This window comes from Vulpes lagopus, chromosome 3 (assembly GCF_018345385.1).
Source record: "Vulpes lagopus strain Blue_001 chromosome 3, ASM1834538v1, whole genome shotgun sequence".
Classification (NCBI taxonomy): Eukaryota; Metazoa; Chordata; class Mammalia; order Carnivora; family Canidae; genus Vulpes; species Vulpes lagopus.
The window spans coordinates 96,764,809-96,783,098 of record NC_054826.1 but is presented as its reverse complement, the minus strand read 5'-3'; the positions used below and the strand labels follow the sequence as shown (position 1 = coordinate 96,783,098).

The following is an 18,290-nucleotide window of genomic DNA, read 5'->3' as shown; positions in this document are numbered from 1 at the left end:
CTCATCAAATTTATTTCTAAAATATTGCAGTGGATTCAGAACCCTGAATTCCAACCAGATGTACTTCTGGAGTATTACACAGGTCATATATATTTCACTTTTTTTTTGTTTCAAACCCAGGGGATCGACACGATAATTAGATTGAGAACATCTGCACCAAATCCAAACCATTTCCCTGATCCTTCCTTGAGCCTTCCCCACGGGAGCGGTTTTTTTATTTATTTTTTATTTTTTAAGCCCTTGCACATTTTATTTGTCTAGCCCCCTTTAGGGCAATTCCGAGGTTTTGCCTGCCTGCCACCGCACATAGAGGAGGCGAGCGCAGACGTACCCCCAAGAGTAGGATACGGGGGGGGGGGGGAATCGTTAAGGATGTGGCATCTTGTCGGGACAGGAATCCCCAGAGGTGGCAGTGCAGTTTCCCGCCTGGGGCCTGGCTCCGGGACAGGGCGTGGCCAGGCGCGGGGCGCGCGGGTGGGCACGTGCGCGGGGACCCGAGGACGCGAGTGTCGGGGCGCCGCTGCCCTCTACCGGGCGGCGCGGTCGGAGCTGCAGTGCGGCCGCCTGGCGACTGCGCGCGCGGGCTCGGGCGCCCCACACCAAGGCGGTCCTCGGCGTTCCCGAGGTCGCCACTGCCCTGCCCGGCGTCACAGCATCGGGGGGAGGGGCCGAGGCTCGCGGCGCCCCCCGCACCCCCGCCCGGCTCCTGCCCGGCGCTCTCCCACCACCTGCTTCCTGCCCCTTCTGCCGGTTGGGGCTGCGAGGCCGGGACGCGGAGGGAACCCCCCGGCCGACTTCAGGAGCCGCGCGCTGAGCACACCGAGACGGCTGGTGTGCAGCGCGAGACCTGGGGGGCACGTGTGTCTTCTACTCCCGTGGCCTTTCGTTTCCAGTCCTTTCCACTCCAGAAGGCTCCATTCGCCCCCTTGATGAGCGCTAAGCCCTCGCGCTCGGTTCGAAAAGCAGTTATATCCCACTTACATGCTTTATTTTGTATTCCATACGAATTTTATTTACATATAATTTTCAAGATTAAGGAATTTGGGGGTTTAACTGATGACGCGTCAACTGGAGTGCGGGAGAGAGGAAGAGGACAGTATTCCTACTGGAAAGTCCAACTCACACGTGTGTATAATCAATGAAAGATGACGCTCATAAAACGTGTACTTTTGCCAGGTTTCTGCGAAAAAAAGAAATCCAAAGCGAATTGACTCTCGGGTTTGAATTTTAGCAGTTCTGTACACCAGGGACCACGCTTTCTGTAAGAAGCGTTACCCACTCGTTCCAAGTTTCTGCACCAAAAGGAGTGCAAACCCAAGTGTCTGAACTACAGGAAGTTTCCAGGGCTGTTCCGCTGCCGCGGTGCGGGGGGATACACAACCGTGCCCGCCGGGGCTTTTCCTGCCTCGGCCTAGGCGGGCGCAGCTCGGGCGGAGGGGGCGGCGCGGCCCCGGCCGCCGGGATCGCGGGGCGCCTCGGGGCGTCGCGGGGGCCGCGCTGCCACCGCTCCGGGCGTTAACGGGTGCAGCGGCAGGAGGGTCAGGGCTGGTCTCGCCCCAACTCCACTCCCCCCAGCTGGAAACGCCGTCCCCGGCAGGCTCGGCCCGAGTCCCGCGGGGGCCCGGGGCGGTGGGCGTGCGGCGGCCGCTAGCCGGCTCGCCGGGCACACGCGCGGGGCCGGGGCTCGGGCAGGTGGTCGCGGCGGTTCGGCGCCGGCTGGAGGGCGAGCGAAAGCGGCGCGGCTCCGGCGCCCGCCCGGACACGGCCGAAAGCCCCCGGCCGGAGGTCCCGGAGGGGTGGCGGTCGCCCGCGGCGGGCCGCCCGCGACCCCCGGGTTCCCCACCCCCGCCCCCGCCCCGCGAAGCACGCCCCAGGTGAGCCGGGCCCCGGGCCTCCCGCGGGGGCCCCGGCGCCCCTCCCGCCGCCCTCCAGCGCCCCCTCGGGGCCGGGCCGCCGCCCGCCGCCCGCCGGGGCCGGGGGCCGGGGGCCGGGGGGCCGGGGGCCCGGGAGGGGCGGGGGTCGCGGGCCGGGCCCCGGGCGCGGGGGGAGGGGCAGGGCGCCGGGGCCGCGCGCGCCAGGCCCCGCGGCTACCGCCGCGCCCTCGGGCTCAGACTCCGGCTCCTGCTCGGGCTCGCCATGGCTGCGGCGGCGCCGTGAGGAGGAGTCCGCGTCCTCCGTGGCGGCGGCGGCGGCCGGCTCCAGGCCGGGTTTTGGCGCCGCCCGCCTGCTGCCTCCTGGCGGCTCCTGAACTCCAGCCCCCTCTCTATCAGCCTCTCACTCCGTCTCAATATGTCTCAAGATGGCGGCCAATGTGGGATCGATGTTTCAATATTGGAAGCGCTTTGATTTACAGCAGCTGCAGGTCAGGCTTCTGCTCGCTCGGCCTCTCGCCCGGGGGTGGGGGCTGCGGGCGGTCGCGGCCTCCCCCGGGGCTCCGGGCTGCCCGGCCGCCGGGGGGCCGCGGCGGCGGGGAGGAGGGGGGTGCCGGGGAAAGCGGGGCCGAGTCGGGGACAAGTCCCTCTCGCTCCCCGGCCCCCATTGATAACTCGCTTGATCAGAAATTGATCCTCTTTGTTCAATTCATCGATCAGCCCAAGATGGCGCCGGGAGCCGCCGCCGCCACCGCTGCCCCCGGTGTCGGCCCCCACCCCGGGCGCCCCCCCGGCCCTGCGCCGCCGCCGCCGCCGCCGCCGCGGGACCGGGGAGGGGGCGGCCCCGGCGGCCCGCGGGGTGCGCGCGCGAGCGGGGAGCGGGCGGCGGCGGGCGGCCGCGGCGGCGGGCGCTGCGCGGGGAGGGGGCTGCGGCCCGGGGACGGCGCCCGGCCGCGCGCCCCGCGCCCCCGGCCCACCGTATTCCCGGGGAAAGTTTGTGGGGAGTTGCTGTGGGGGGTGAAGCGCCTGCCTCTCCAGGAGGAGCCGCCGCCGCCACTGCCGCCGGCGCGGCGGAGCTGGGGCTGGTGGCGCTGTGGTGCCGCCGGCTCGGGGGAGGGTCAGAGCGGCCACCGGCGGCGGCGGCGGCGGCGGCGCGGCCCGGCTCCGGCCAGGCGGGCGGGTGGCCGGGCAGGCGGGCAGGCGGCCGGGCGGCCGCGCGCCCCGGCCCCGGCCCCGGCCCCGGCCGCCGCGCGGGGCTGTCAGCCGGCCGGGGCCGCGCCGCCGCTCCCGCGCCCGGCGCCCGGCTCCCCGAGCGGACCCCGGGGTTTGTTTACGTCCGGGCGGGCGCCCCGGGGCCACCCGCGGCCGCCCCGCTCTTTTGTGTGCCTGCCCGGGAGGCGCGGACCGGCCTCTCCGCGGCGGGAGACCCCGGCAGGGCGCTGAGGGGAAACTCGCGGGGGGCGGCAGGCACCCAGCGCGCGGAGCCCGTGGGTCGGAGCGCCCGGCGGGAGCCGCTGCGGGCGGAGGGCAGCAACTTTCCCCGCGCGCAGGCTCCGCGCTGGCCCCCGGCCCTCCCCGCGGGGGCCTCGGGCGCAATGGAGCGCGCGGCCGGTCCCCTCCGAAATGCCTCCTCGGGTCGGGTTCTCGAAAGCAGAGCCCCGGGGGCCCCCCGGGACTGTGGCGTGCCGGGCCGTGGTCCGCGCCCCGACCCCGGAGCGTCACGGGGGGATCGCGCGGGGACTCCCCGTCCGGCGCCCGCGCCGCCGCGGTGCCCGGGGGGCGCGTCCCTGCCGGCCGCCCCCCACCCGGAGGAGCCGCGCTGCCCCGGGCTTCGCCCCGAACCTGCCGGCTCCGCGCTCGCGGCGCCCGGACAGCCCCGGGACTCTGCCAGGTGGATGTTGTGCGTAGCCGGAGCCAAGTTGAAGGTGAGCGGCGTGCGGTCCGGGAGCCCCCCCCCCCCCCCCCCCCGCCCCGGGAGCGCCGCGGGCGGCGGGAGGGCAGGTTGGTCTGCGGCTGGCCGGGGCCCAGGGCGGCCGGTGCTCCGGGGAGCGCCCAGCGTCCCTTGGGGACCGCCGCGGCGTCCAACCCCGCCGGGTGCGGGAAGGCAAACTTGACCGAACTTTCCCAACCCGGAGGACTGGTGACGGCGACCCGGGATACTTTAAGTCAGGAGGGAGGCAGATGAACTCCAGATGCAGCCTTGTAGGAAACGAAGCGGATTGCATTGAAACGTCTGTCAGTGGAGTCCGACAACTTTAATTGTACATGCTTGTTTTCTGTTTCTGCCTACGTAAGAACGGTAAAGCAGACTCATAGTCGTTATGAAATTTCTTCAAATTTCTCGCTTAACTAGGAAGAAGACTATGTGAAATATGCATTTCCGATAAGATTAAAGCTTAAAGGAGTTTGAGTATTTATTGACTAAAATAGATTACTCCAAAGTGTCTATTGTGTAAATTAGATTCCTGAATGTAATGAACACAGCCGAATGGCATTTTTGATAAATTGGTCTACCCTGTTTTAGTAAAAATAGCTCCCTTTTACCATAATTTAATTCCTGTGCTTACTGTAAAACCCGTTGTGGAGTTTTGAAGAGACAAACCTTAATTTTTTTTTTTTCTTCTTGGCTTCTTAAGTGGACATGTAGCTGAACATTGGCGAGGTTTATTTTTTAAGCATCTTGGCAAAACTCCATGGGAGATGGATTTGGTTTCCAGAGCGGTATTAGGTTTTTAGGAACTCTCTGACACCACGAACCTGTGGGTGATCAGCTACTTGAGGATATCATGAGGATGTTTAATACTGTGACTTACAGAACTGGGTTGGAAGTTTTCTTGTCAGTCTTTGTCAACGAACGTTAAGGTGTTGATCTCGAAAAAGAAAATTAGGTTAGTGAGCATCACTATCGTCCTCTGTACAGAGCATCCGTCGGCTTTGGGTGGGAGATAAAGATTGGGCCCCAGATGATTTCCTGCTCCATCACAGGTTTGAGAAACTTTATTTGACTATGGAATGCCAAAGTTCAAGTATAAGGCTAAACTCATTCTTTTCTCTGGGCCCTGAAGAGGCCGTTTGAGTTGGTATCCAGTTTAACGTCATCTCTGTTCCCACAGACAGTAAGTAGTAAGTGAGCCAATGAGACTGCAGTTTGAGAGGAGAGAATTCATTAGTTTCAGACTCTTCTCATCTTTCCACAACCCCTGACCCAGAGATCGGGTTGCCTGCAGAGCCAGCTCAGGCTATGGCCCTGCCACCTGAGGGCAGATCTCAGCTAGACTCAGACCCAGGTTGGACACTTAACCCTGGTTTGCTTGAGACAAGACAGTGTGCCCCTCCCATGCCTCTACTACACCCTCAGTGAGCCGGGCCTGAGTTCTCATCCCTCTGCTTGGTCTTGAAGCTCCTTGGGATGTGGACTGAGTGCCCAGGAAGAGAGCTTCTAAAGATTGAGCTCTATTTCGTTTCCTTTGCAGTCCCAAAGGCTTGTGGTATGGAAGTGTCAGTGCTTTGGTGTTGCTAAGACTAGTTGGACAAGTTTTTGTCCTATCCCAGACTTGTAAAAACCAGACTTTTTTTTTTTTGTTACAAGAAAAACACCATTGTATAAATTTGCCTTTTAAATACATATTTGAAAAGAGAACAGTTTCTTTTTTTTATTTTTATTTTTATTTTTATTTTTATTTATTTTTTTTAAGAGAACAGTTTCTAAAACAAGTTCATGTAACTCTGTGAGCGAAGCTTTTGGGGAATGGGGCCTGCCAGTGACTGGCTTCCCTTTGGGGGAAGGGAAGAGGGAGGGAAGAGGGGAAAGGGGGAAGACTCCCCCTTTAAGGAGTCTCTGCAAAAGTAACCTTGAAACATTATCCTCTTTTTCAAAATCAGAAAATAATTCCGGTTTTGCCGAAAGTCCCATTTCTCTGATAGGTTTTATTTTGTGTTTTCCTGTTACGGCAGTATTCCCCAGAAGTAGATCATTTTGATTACAATATGTATCCCGTCTTGTACCCTTTAGAAAATACGGAGGAAACAAATCATCAAGGAGTTCTACACAGCTGCTGTCTTTGTTTCCTTGGTTCTTTTAATATCGGTGTCTTCGAGATTGGGTGTGGGAGGGGGTCACTTCACTGTCAGTGGATTAAAGGTTTTTTCTCCATGTGAAACTATGTGTAGTTTTTTTTGTTTTGTTTTGTTTTGTTTTGTTCGAAAGGTGCAAGGCAGTGGAGGGATGGGGTTATTATGCAAGAGTTTCTGATGCAGTTGGGTGGTGGAGTCCCCCCCCCTTAGGGGGTGGGGAGGCTTTTCCTCAGTTTCACTTAGCTCTTGACAGTAGTTAGCTACATGAGGAAGTTGGAAGGGCAAGGGGACAAATTGCCAGTCCTCTTAGGAATTACTCTCTCCTAGCCCACTGAGCTAATCTTAAAAATGCTGTCTGGGGAGCAGCCTATGGAGCCTGAGATCTTTAATGGCAATTGAAAAAGTCTCTGGCCCTGTTACATACAATTAAAACAAACCCAGCAGGGGTTTTACAGGAGCTGTGCAGAAGGGGTAGTCAGTGCTTTCTGATCAGTGTTGTTCCCCCCCCCTTTGCCCCCCACCTGTAGCAGTCAACAATCCAGACTGCTCCAGGGGCTGTGCTCACAGCCCTTCTTGGGAGAGAAAACAAGGCTCCAAGTAGAAAAATCTATACTCGTTTCAGCTCATTTATAAAGCACAAGGAACATCCTCAGTGAAATGAAGGAAGGACAAATTTGTTAGAGGGAAGCTGGCATATTTTAAAAAAGAAATTCATCACGTGAGAAATCCTATGGAGCTAGGCCAAATTCCTACCTGTGCTTCGTTTTTACACAGTTCACACTTCTGGCATGTAAATTTCACAAACTTAAAAGACAGGTGTACCTGATGTCCTGTACCACAAACCCTGCTTAAACATCACTTTAATACATAGGATCCTACATTATAGAAATTACTTTTAAAAACCTATTTATGGTCACTTAATGTATAAAAATGTATATATATAATTGCTTTTCCTATGAAAGTTCTGATTTTTACAAGTAATCGTCAAAGATAGAAATTGGTTATCTTGTTCTATTGTTTTGTCTGAAGCTCTGCATTATGGCTGTGGAGAGATAGTTTTGGTTTCAACTGAAATTCCCCTGCTCTGATTGTTTAAACCAGACCCTTAATCTTATTTTAACATACTTAAAACGTTCAAAAAACCCGGAAGAATTGTTTTGTATAAGTAGCAAGTGAATGTAGTTTAAACACTCAAGCAATTCTGGTATCTAATTGGAAACAGGTGGAATTCTTGGAATCCTGTGTTTGAATCTTATTATAGCAAAGCACAGAGACACTTTTTACTTATGGCCATTTGTTTTGTTGAAGCTGTTTGAAGAGGGGCCCCATGACCTCTCATTGTGCCCCACTACTGTTTACCTGGACGTTCCAGTCGTGCTGGGCATTTTAGGAACTAGATGCCTGTGTATGTCTGGACACCCAAGAGAACTATGTGTGTGCAGATTATGTGGTGAAAAAGGAACTTTAATGGCATAATTAGACAACTGATTTAGTATCTGTGTTATGTAGCATTTATGGTGAAGGAGTTATGAATTCACTTGTGATTTCTGATTTAAAAAACATTTATTGGGGATCCCTGGGTGGCACAGCCGTTTAGCGCCTGCCTTTGGCCCAGGGCGCAATCCTGGAGTCCCGGGATCGAGTCCCGCGTCAGGCTCCCGGCATGGAGCCTGCTTCTCCCTCTGCCTGTGTCTCTGCCTCTCTCTCTCTCTCTCTCTACGTCTATCATGAATAAATAAATATAATCTTTAAAAAAAATTTATTGACATGAGCATTTGGATACATTTTATTATACCCTGATAATGATTTAGAATTCAGAGAGAAATTACTTTTCTTAAAAACTCTACATTTAGGGATATAAACTTATGTAGCCCCCCCCCCCAAAAAAAAAAAAAAGCCAAACTGAGTTGGAGATATTTTAGCAAAGTGTCAGCGGTAAGGCTCTGAATTATCTCAGCCATTTTTCTTATTCTAGTTTTCAAAGCCAGCTAAATCGCTGGTTTTGCTGTATGTTTAAGAACCAGGTTTTGGTTGGTGTTTGGGTGTTGATTTTATTGAAGAGGACAGCTAAGATTTGTATTGAGCTGTTGCTCCTGTCACAGTTTTGGATTTGCTGAGCTGTAATCATCCCTCATGTCAGCTATATTCTGAAAAAGTGGGTAGAGGAAGGTGGTGTCTGGCTAGGCCGGGGGTGGGGATGGGGAGTGTGTGTATTCCTACAGGAAGTTACCTGGGATTAAGGGGGGGACCCATAGCAGAAGCAGCTTTGAAGCACCTTAGATTTTTTATAAAAGTACACAGTGCCACCCTATTCACATGATATGACACAGTTAAAAAACATAACGAGGGCAAACGGGTTTCTGAAAGACATCTAATTTGTTGCAAAACCCATCAAGGACCTTTCCTTCTAAAAGTAAACAACTCTCTAATAAAAATAATTCTCATTCTTGCTGTAATTAAATTCTGAGAGGATGATGTTAGTGCACGAAATAAATCTTGTCATTTTCTTCATTTGAATCTGAAGATTCTTTCTTGCTGCAGGAAGCCCAGGGCAGTTGGCAGAAATTTTGTGTTTATTAGAGCACTGGGCCATGGGCAGCCTGGGAAGTTCCTCAGATTTGGCTAGTACGATTCCCACCTAGAGGGAGCCCCCCCCCCCCAGGGGCCCCATCCTCAGGAACCCCATCAGACAGGTGGCTGGAGAAGGAGTGAGGTTGGGAGTGTTCATTGCTCCCACGAGTTTATCCGGCACCACAAAGCATCTGGGAAAAATAGCCAGGTAGGAGATTCACAGGGAACTGAACAGATCTTGCTTCCTTTCATGGAAGCATTTGTGAAAATGAGTTGGCCCATACCTTTATAAAGCCCAAGAGGCCACAGCAGGGCCCACTCAGCTGACAATTGAAACCCTCAATGCTTTTGACTGTGATTTATGAAGTTAATGTTGAAGAAATTACCAGAACTTACTCTGAAGCTTGTTCTGTCTTAGCATTATCCTGAGCGTACCAGCATGGGGCTTGTTTTCTTAAAGACATCTTTGTATTTGGCGGTGTTTAGTCAATATGTTAAAGGAGTTAACGTTTTTTAAAAAGTTATGTATGGTTACTAGGTATTCCGAGTTTGGTTAAGGGAAGAACAAATTGACAAATTTGCTCTTTCTTAAGTGAACATTGTGAAATTGCAAGAAATGGAATGCCATTCTGACTGTCATTAAGATTTTATTTGGGTGTTGACAGCTTTTTGCTAAATGTAAGACATTTGGATCCTGTCCACTCAACTGGAAAAAAAAAACAACAACAACACAAACAACTAGCTTAAAAGCTTCTTCCTAGTTTCCTCTTAAAAGTCTCTCTTATGTTAGTTCTTCCCCCAATACAATTTGAATGTTTTATTTTCTCATATTGTCTTATGTTTTTTTCAGACCAAAAAGGGTAGGAGGTCCTTTTAGGCATCTTGATTCTGTTTATATTTTAGACTTGTGAAGGTCTTTGGTTGATTGCTAGTTTCCCTCCCTCTTTTTAGGGTAGAAATCGCTGTTGAGGTCAGAGTAACTTGATGAATGCTAAGAAATGACCTCATAGGGGTTTGCAAGGCTCAAGGCTCCTGGGCCCATGGTAAGGAAGGGCCTCGAAGGCGCCGCCCTCAGTCTGGGCGCCGTCAGCCCCGAGCACCTGTCGCCGCTGCCTGCCATTCCTTGCCCCTCTTCTGAGCCCCTGCCCTGCCAAGCCTACCCCTCCTGTGTTGTGACAACTGTTGTTTTCTTTTTTTTTTCTTTGTAAGTATTTGTGGCGCTCCATTATTTTGAGATTCTTGGAAGAAAGAGACTATGTAAATGAAAATTAAAAATAAAATTCTTGCTGGAGGGAATTGTGCATTTAATTCTTCTGATTAGTTTTGGAAAAGACTTTTTTTCCTTCCCCTGAAAATAGGAACATTCTGTTGCTCCTATCACCATTTTTGCCTCGTTCTGAAAGGTGTGGCAGATAATGGTGAAACATGTCCTTTATTTGCTGTGTCTCACCATGGTAGTTGACCTAGAACTTGAACCCACGCGATTCTGCGTACAGTGAATTATTTCTGATTCACATTGTTCTGCTCTGCCCTTGCTAAGCGTGTAGATAGCAACTGCCCATAGAACACAGACCTTTTAAAGGGGAAAGGTTTTGAGTCACTGAACACAGAAATTACAACTAAAATTTTGAGTAGCCTTACTTCAATTTCCAACTTCCCTTCTTGTTCATATGGCAGAGATGTTATAAGTCGTATGATTTTGAAACAGAAAACTATGATTTCAGGAGCATTCATGGAAACAATTCACTGGAATCCCTTCATTTCAGCTGTGCCATGGTTCCTTGCTTACATAACATCATGTGCTGCCACAGCATTCAGCCAAGGGGGGGTACCAAGGTCAGATTTGGGGTCAATGCTTCGGTTCTGTAGGCATGTGGGGGACCCAGGAGACAGATGGGAAACCCAGGCTGCTCCAAGGCCCCCATCCAGGTGACTTGGTCTGCCACAGACCTCACAGTTGCAGGGGAGCTGGGGGGGAGGGGGGGCAAGTGAGCACCAAGGGCCTGGAGAGCAGTACTAAGCGGTCAGGAAGTTGGTACCTGGAGCTGGTCACCCAGAGGGGGTCGCTCTGTCCCCCCTGTTCAGATTTGTCAGCATTGGCATGGGATTGGGAGAGGAAGGGTATTGCCAGTTGTGGCTTAAGTGTCACTGTCAGGGGAGTGAGAAGTGGTTTGCGATTGTTTTACTTTGCTCTGTGTTGGTCTGTAATTATAGTCATTTTATGTTGCACGGATACTTTAATAAATCTGTGTGTGCACGCGCGTGCTCGTATGTAGTTAGTTTTGGGGGCTGCTTGTTGTATGAGAGAGCCAGATCAAAAAAAAAAAAAAAAAAAAAGAGAGAGAGAGAGAGAGCCAGATCTTTCTAGCACAGGAGAACTGAGCATGTAGCCTTGACTTGTTCCAAAAGTGTCTGTTTGAAACAGGTCATAATCCATTATAGATGTGGCTGCCAGATTATATCTTCCCAAACCATTGATCCAACCATGCTGTTCTCTCTCCTTAAACTCCTGCAGTGGCTCACTTGGGTGCAGAATGGAGACTGCTTTCCTTATGCCAGCAGATGAGTTCCTCATGTTTGGCCGTACCTTACCTAAACCTTTTGCCCCACTTAGAAGGATCCCAGATTCATGCTCAGTTTGGGGGAATGCTCTCATCCTTCCTCTGCACGTCTGAGTATCACATCTTATTTCATGCACTTCCTTCCTTCATTCTGGCCCAATGCTGCAGGAGTGTCTGGGTACCAGGTGCTGGTGATGCAGGCTGGAAGAGCAGCATTTGCCACCCTGGGGGCGTGGGCAGCTGGACTTTAGCCATGATGGAGCCATGCGCCAGGAGTTGTTGGAGGGTTGCAGAGGAAGGGAGTCCAAAATTGGGGAAAGCGCCTCCCCTCCCCTCACCCCGGAGCAGAGAGAAGGCCTTGGCTGAATTCTGTGCACCTGAGAATTTGTGGGAGAGAGGGCATTCCAGCAGTATGGTTGGGGGTGGCTGGTGATCTCTGAGGTCTGGTACCTTTTCTGGACCCCACATAGCATCCACCATAACTTCTGGCTGTCCTTGAGCACTCACGCTCTTGTTCTCCACCTTACATTGTCTTGTACCTGCTGTTTGATACAGCTCTGTGCCAGAGCACCCAGCGAGTCCCGCTGCAAGAGAATTGCCGTCCTCTTTTAAGGGGGCAGTCCCAGATATTTGGATTTTTATTTGTTTGTTTGTTTATTTTAATTTTTATTTATTTATGATAGTCACACACACACAGAGGCAGAGACATAGGCAGAGGGAGAAGCAGGCTCCATGTACCGGGACTTGGATCGGGTCTCCAGGATCCCGGGTCTCGGGATCGCGCCCTGGGCCAAAGGCAGGCGCCAAACCCCTGCGCCACCCAGGGATCCCCAGATATTCTGATTTAAGGCTCATTCAGCTAGTTCACTTAAGAGTTCAGACGGAATTCTTTTTAGGATTGTGCAAGGCAGGTAAGTTATATAAAAATGGGTGTGTTTTGAGAGTTAATGATAGATATATATACTGATAGAACATGCATTTCTTATTTATTTCCACTTACTGAATTCCATCTTTGTAAAGCTGCATGTACAGTGGTTAAAACATATGTAATCGTATTTGTGGCACGTGAAATATTAAAAAAAAATCCACATTTTAAAAAATAGAATTAGCCAGAACAATTCTTTGATAGAGATTTATTCTTTGACTCTGCCCAGAGCCTGAATGGGAGGAAACTTCCCCCTAAGAACGGGGAAAGTGCGTTTTGTAATGATTAGAGCCCAAGCAACGCAAGAGAAAGCTAGCAGCAAGAGGCATGAAGGTCTGGGTGGCAGCACCGGAGAAACATCTTCCATGTGCTCAGCCCGCAGAGGCTGCCCTGCAGGCCTGGCGTAAGGGGAGGCAAAGGCCCTGGGCCAGGCCCCCTTCAGAGCAGTGGCCTTCATAGCCTGCATGCTTTCTCTGCTTCTTCATTTACAAAGAAAGTACCTAGGATATTTTTGTGGAGGTGACGTCACTGTCTGGCCGCATAAGCATATGCATGGATTTGGGGAAGTGAGGGTTGCCAGGGGCAGCTAAGAGGAGCCACAGACCCCAGGGGCCAGCCTGGGTGGCTGATGGGAGGGGCGGGACCTGAGTCCACAGGGATGGGGAGGAGGGAGAGGTGCCATCCCAGGCCCCGGGAAGAGGGTGAGCTCCTGGCAGGATCCGTGGGATTGGGGAGTCTGGTGGGAATTCAGGTGCTGAGCCCAGGAGAGAAGGAGCGGAGGAGATCAGTAGAGAGGTTGGTGTAAAAGTAGATGAGAACTTGACTCCTGGGGGTTGAAGCTAGTGGAGGATTTGTCTGTGTGGCAGTTGGTACTTGAGAGGCTGGCATCGTTTGAGGTGGGGAGGGCCAGAGAAGTAATCTTTATTGGGGGACCCCCGCTGAGTGTTAACTGCCTCAGTCCTGGAACTAGGACTGCTGGGATGTTTCAATGGAAAGGGAAGAGAAGTACTGTATTGCTTTGCTCATAGTAGACTGCACATCTTATACCTGGTTTCATGGCCACTGGTGACAAGGTGGAGGCTTAAACTCTTCTTCTTCTTCTTCTTTTTTTTAAAAAAGTATACATTAACAGCTGTCATCTCCCAAGTACTGACCATGAGCAGGAGCGTTTTGGGGCCTTGAGTTCTTTCCTGTCATCCACATAACAGCCCTGGGGAGGAGAGAGGATCCGGCTGGTAGGTGGGAAGCCAGAGAGCCTCCTTGGTCCATGGCTTTCCTGCTGATCCCTGCTGCTCACGAGACTGGCTCCAGAGAAGCGGTGGGGTCCTTGTGCCGAGGCTGTGGGCAGATTCAGGAGCGGGGCCCCTGTCCGTGGGACTATGCGAGACGAGCCTGGGTGTGGGGAAGTCATCTAATGAGCAGCTGGAGATGGAAATGAAGCCTGTGAGGTGGGCATGCAGGTACTTGGGTTGACCTCAGTGGGTGGACACCTTCTGGTTGAGACCCTGCTGGATTTGAAAAGTTTCCTAGTGCCTCCCCCAGCCTCGAGACTTCAGAGTCCATTCATAGCAATAGAACTCCCCAGAGAAGGTAATCAGATCATCCTTTGCTGGGCAAGGAGCGTTCCCATCAGCAAACGTTATGTGATAATTGGGGTGTAGCGACAGCCTTGAGCTGAAAGCATCCCTCTTTTCTGTGCCCCCTGCTGTCCTCCTTGTCCCATCTGTGCAGACAACAAATGTGTCAGAAGGGCTTTGGGGAAATGGTAGGCAGGAGAGAGGGTGCTCATGGGAAGGAGGGAGAGAAGGAGCTGGCACAGGAGAGGCAGTATACCCCCTGTCCAGCTGCAGCGAGTTGGAGAGTGCGACTCTAAGCAGGGCTTTTCTCTGAGACACGGGGCCTGAAGCTGGTGCCGGGGAGCAATTTTCTGTTAGAGTCTATTTTTTTTTTTTTTAATTTATGATAGTCACAGAGAGAGAAAGAGAGAGAGAGAGAGAGAGGCAGAGACACAGGCAGAGGGAGAAGCAGGCTCCATGCACCGGGAGCCCGATGTGGGACTTGATCCCGGGTCTCCAGGATCGCGCCCTGGGCCAAAGGCAGGCGCCAAACCGCTGCGCCACCCAGGGATCCCCTGTTAGAGTCTAATATTTGTATTTCACTCGTGTGGTGGCCGGGACAAAATCCCCTCTTGCATAGCCCCCAGGAGTCCAGTTGTTTTAGGCACTGCAGTGATACTGGATTCAAATCCAAGCATCATCACCTGACAGCATGGGGTTCTGTCTGCAGTTACACATTGGAGGCAATGTTGGGGCGCCATCAGCTAGAGCCTGGCTTTGTAGGGGGGTCTGTAGGTGGGCATCTGTCCCGAAAGAAGAACCCTGGCCAGATCTACTCCTTCAGGGAATTATCATGGAAAAAGAGCTCTTAGTCTACTCTGGATTCAGATGACGTTTTTTGAATGTCTTATTTTTTTTTTTTTTTTGATGATAGTTTCTTTTATAACAAAGTTATAAATTTAAAAAATAGAAAACGGTGCAGTGGTCTTGGAAATAATGCAGCATATGTGAGTGAAGTTGTCGGCAGTGACTCATTTTTCTCTTAGACTGTTGGGGCCATTCATTTATCAAGAGTGTCTCTGTGGTTCCAGATCACCCCTGGGGTGCCAGGAGGAGTAAGCCCCAGGCTCAGCTGGTCAGAGAACTGTAGGACACACAGGGTCCCCAGGGGTCAGGTTATAAGGGCGGGGGCCTGGAAAGACAGTCCTTGGCCATCTTGCTCCATTGGCTTATTTCATCTCCTATGAGCCATGCACTGTTCTAGCACAGTGTTCTAATGACCAGAACAGCAGGGAAACCCCTGCATTCAAGGAATTTACATTCTAGCAGGGGACTGAAAGTAAACATAAGGGATACGTAAATTACATATTGTCAGTGACCCCAGCCTTGAGCAGACAGAGCAGGACCTTAGTGCAAAGCCCCACTGAGCCATATGAGGGGCTGACCAGAGTGAGGAGGGAGAAGCCGCTGAGACCAGCCCTGGGGAGGGGTGTGTGGAAGGCATAGTCCTGGAGAGAGATGGGGCGGGACAGGAGAGAGATACAGCCTGCGTGCAGGAGGGAGGAGCCCAGGCCCTGGTGTTTTAGGGCAGGGTGACAGGGTTGTAGTGGCTGTGGCTCAGAAGGGGCCACTTGTGCTTGAGGCTTCAGCAGAGTGTGGGGAGGGGACGGGGAGCAGGGCAGGGAGGGAGTGGCCTTCTGGGTCTGTTTGACCCTGAGCGTCCAGCAGGCTGGTGTCACCTGGCGCTGGTCCTTGCACACTGCTGCCTGGCTAGGCCCTGGGAGTTTATTAAAAGCAGGTGGGGTGACTGCCCTGTACTTGAGCACTGGGCGTGACTCGATGTGCAGGGAGTCAGCTTGGAGTTTCTTTTCTTTATTCATCCCTATTTGCTTTTTTGTCAGTAATCCTTTGTAATTCCCCAGTTTCGTGATGTAATTTTAATGGAATTAAACTTGAACACTTTGAAATTATGTAATTAATTACGTTCAGCTTCAATTACAATGACTAATTATAGCGTGATACCTGGTGGCAAGTCAGGCAGGTAGGTACTGGTGGGGGTTTGTGCCTGCTGGCTCACAGGACAGCCACTTCTGTGCAGCATCCAAGCCACCTGCACCCCGGGGACAGGCCAGCTGCCTTGCTGGTTGCCCCAGGTGCCTTCCAGTGCCACCTCTCCCGGAGCAGGTCCCTGGGACAAGGCGAGGTGCGAGACGCGTGGGCATTGCAGGGAGGGCGGGTGATGGCGTGTGGGAGGGTTGTTTTGGGATGCAAAGGCTTGAACTTCTTTGCAGGTTGAAAAGGAGGAGTCACTCGTAAGTTTGGGGTGCCAGAAGGAAGCTGACAGCCCTGTTGTGATATTCTTCCATTTTTTTGTGGGATGCGGGAGGGAGGCTGCTCCCACAGGGAATGGGAAGTGTCAAGGAGAGGCTAAGACAGTTTACAGAGAAAAGAAATGGTGTGAGAACCACCTTGGGGCGAACAGGAAAGTTGGGAGCAGGTTTAAAAAGGTTCCTATGTGGTGTTATTTCCAGGTGGCCGATGTGCAGGGCTTCTGGGACCAGTAAACTGAGCCTCAGACACCAGGACAGCAGCTCTGTGTTCGTGGGCTTCCCAGAAAGTCTACCTCCACTTAGCACAAGGTGGTGGTTTTATTTTGTGTTAGGAGGAGGAGGAGGGTTGAGCTAAGAAATATTCACCTGAGTTGACCACCGCCCCTACAGCACCCACATCTCCTCCGGTTGGGGGGATGCAGTGTTCTCACAGGGATGGAGTGGTCAGGCCCTTCCACCCTGTCCCAGCACAGCTGCCTGCTTGCCCTTCCTTACTCCAGACACACCTGCCATCGAGCTGTTCTTCTGAGGAGGCTTCTCGGAATGGACTTGAAACAGAGGCGCCTGCGTGTGGCATCAGTGGCCAGCGTGCTGTTTCTGTGAGATGCCTGTTGTTTGAGAGGCTTAGGGCATTTTTCCAGAAGCTGATCTTTACGTCTCTGAGTTTTCTAGCATATTCCTCCTCTAGCATATTCCAAGGGTGCATGGAGTGGACTGCACTAGCCAAGGAGCCCCTGCTCTCAGAAGCTTCTGCAGAGACTGTTATTTGGGTTAGGGCCTTTAGGATGTCTAAAAATCTTACAGATTTCTATTTTATAAGGGATAGTGTGACCTGAAAACATTTGAGTGTACAACTGGTTTTACATTTTGGTGGGGGTGGGGCACGATGGTGCAGAGTGCTCTTGGAAAATTTCTTTTTCTATTGAACATTCTTCAAAGAATATCTCCCTGGACACCATGCCCAATACCTCTGTTCTGTTACTTTTTACTTTTTTGTTTTTTTTATGGAGCCTCTGTGCCCAACATGGGGCTTGAATTTGTGACCCCAAGTTTAAGAGTTGCACGCTCCACCGGCTGAGCCCAGCCAGGCGCCCCATTTCTCTTGATTTTTTAAAGATGAAATTTATATAAAATTCGCTGCTTTAACCTTTTTAAACTGTGCAATTCATTTTTGTGTGTGTGTATTCATAATGTTGTGCAACTGTCACCACAGTTGAACCAGAGAACGTTTTCACCACTCCAACAAGAAATCCGTACCTGGTAGCTGTAACCGCCCTGCATCTGCTCCGCACATCCCCTCCTGCTCCCCCGCGCCTTCCCTCTCGCTGCTCCACACCTCCCCTCCCGCTTCTCACCTCAAGCTCTGTGGAATCGTTACTGTATTCTCTGTCTCAGTGGATTTGCCTGTTTTGGATATTTCACATATAAATGGAATCATATGATATGTGATCTTTTGTGTCTGGCTTCTTTCACTCAGTGTAATATCTTCCAGGTCCATGCGCTTTGTGGCACGGAACTGTACCTCGTTCCTTTTTATGGCTGAATAATATCCCATGGTATGGGTATGCAACATTTGATCCTCCTTTCATAAACGGGCGTTTGGATTGTTTGTGCTTTGGGGCTTTTGTGAATACTGCTGCTTTTGTGAATACCACTCTGTGTGCAAAGTGTGTTTTTGCTTTTCATAGGTATGTACCTTGGAGTGGAAATGCTGGGTTGAACACGAGGACACTGTGTTCACATTTTTCATTCTGCCCCCCCTCCCCCCAAAGATTTTATTCATGAGACACCCAGAGAGAGGCAGAGATACAGAGAGACAGATAGAGAGGCAGCGGGGAAAAACGGGCTCTGTGCGGGGAGCCCGATGTGGGACTTGATTCCAGGACCCTGGGATCACGACGTGAGACAAAGGTGGACACTCAGCCACTGAGCCACCCAGGTGCCCTGAGTCTGTCCCTTTTTGACCTCCTGTCTGCAGCTCCGTGTTTGTTGCCCAGGCTGCTCCCATCGTATTCTGCTCTGGTCTTCCTTTGGCCTCCTCTCCAGGTGCTTGTGTGGTGGGGTCGTTGCGCTTTGGAACCAGTGTGTGATAGAGGGGCTTGTGAAAAAACTGTGTGTTTGGCTAAGAGCAGACACTGCTGGCTTGCTCCCTCACTCCTTCCTGCTCTGAGATGAAATGAGAAGTTTGTCTAAACTTAAAAAAAAAAAAAAAAAAGTTTGTCTAAACTGCCCCAACATTGCCTTTCCCTGGCCAGGCGTGGTGGGGATTTCACTTTGTTTTGGCCACAGAGACAAGGGGATGTCTTATGACATCCTTGCTTATGAGAAAGTGCTGCTTCTCTCATGAAAGAAGATGAGCCAGACCGAAGCCCGTAACGGGCCTGTGGGCAGGGAGGCTCTGG

At 52.2% G+C, this 18,290-nt stretch overlaps 1 protein-coding gene across 7 annotated transcripts in view; it reads left to right on the top strand.

Moving 5' to 3' along the window:
* The first annotated feature begins 2,005 nt into the window (after positions 1-2,005).
* The window catches only part of CUX1 (cut like homeobox 1), a 363,660-nt gene continuing 347,375 nt past the window's right edge, over positions 2,006-18,290 (top strand). For 3 of the 7 annotated variants that reach the window (XM_041747109.1, XM_041747106.1, XM_041747105.1), the window contains exon 1: positions 3,080-3,796. In XM_041747109.1, coding sequence (XP_041603043.1) covers positions 3,467-3,796 — 330 coding nt within the window. In that variant the 5' untranslated portion in view covers positions 3,080-3,466. Of the gene's footprint in view, positions 2,363-3,079; positions 3,797-18,290 lie in introns of those variants that run through there. The other 4 variants (XM_041747112.1, XM_041747108.1, XM_041747111.1 and 1 more) reach the window with 3 other exon arrangements.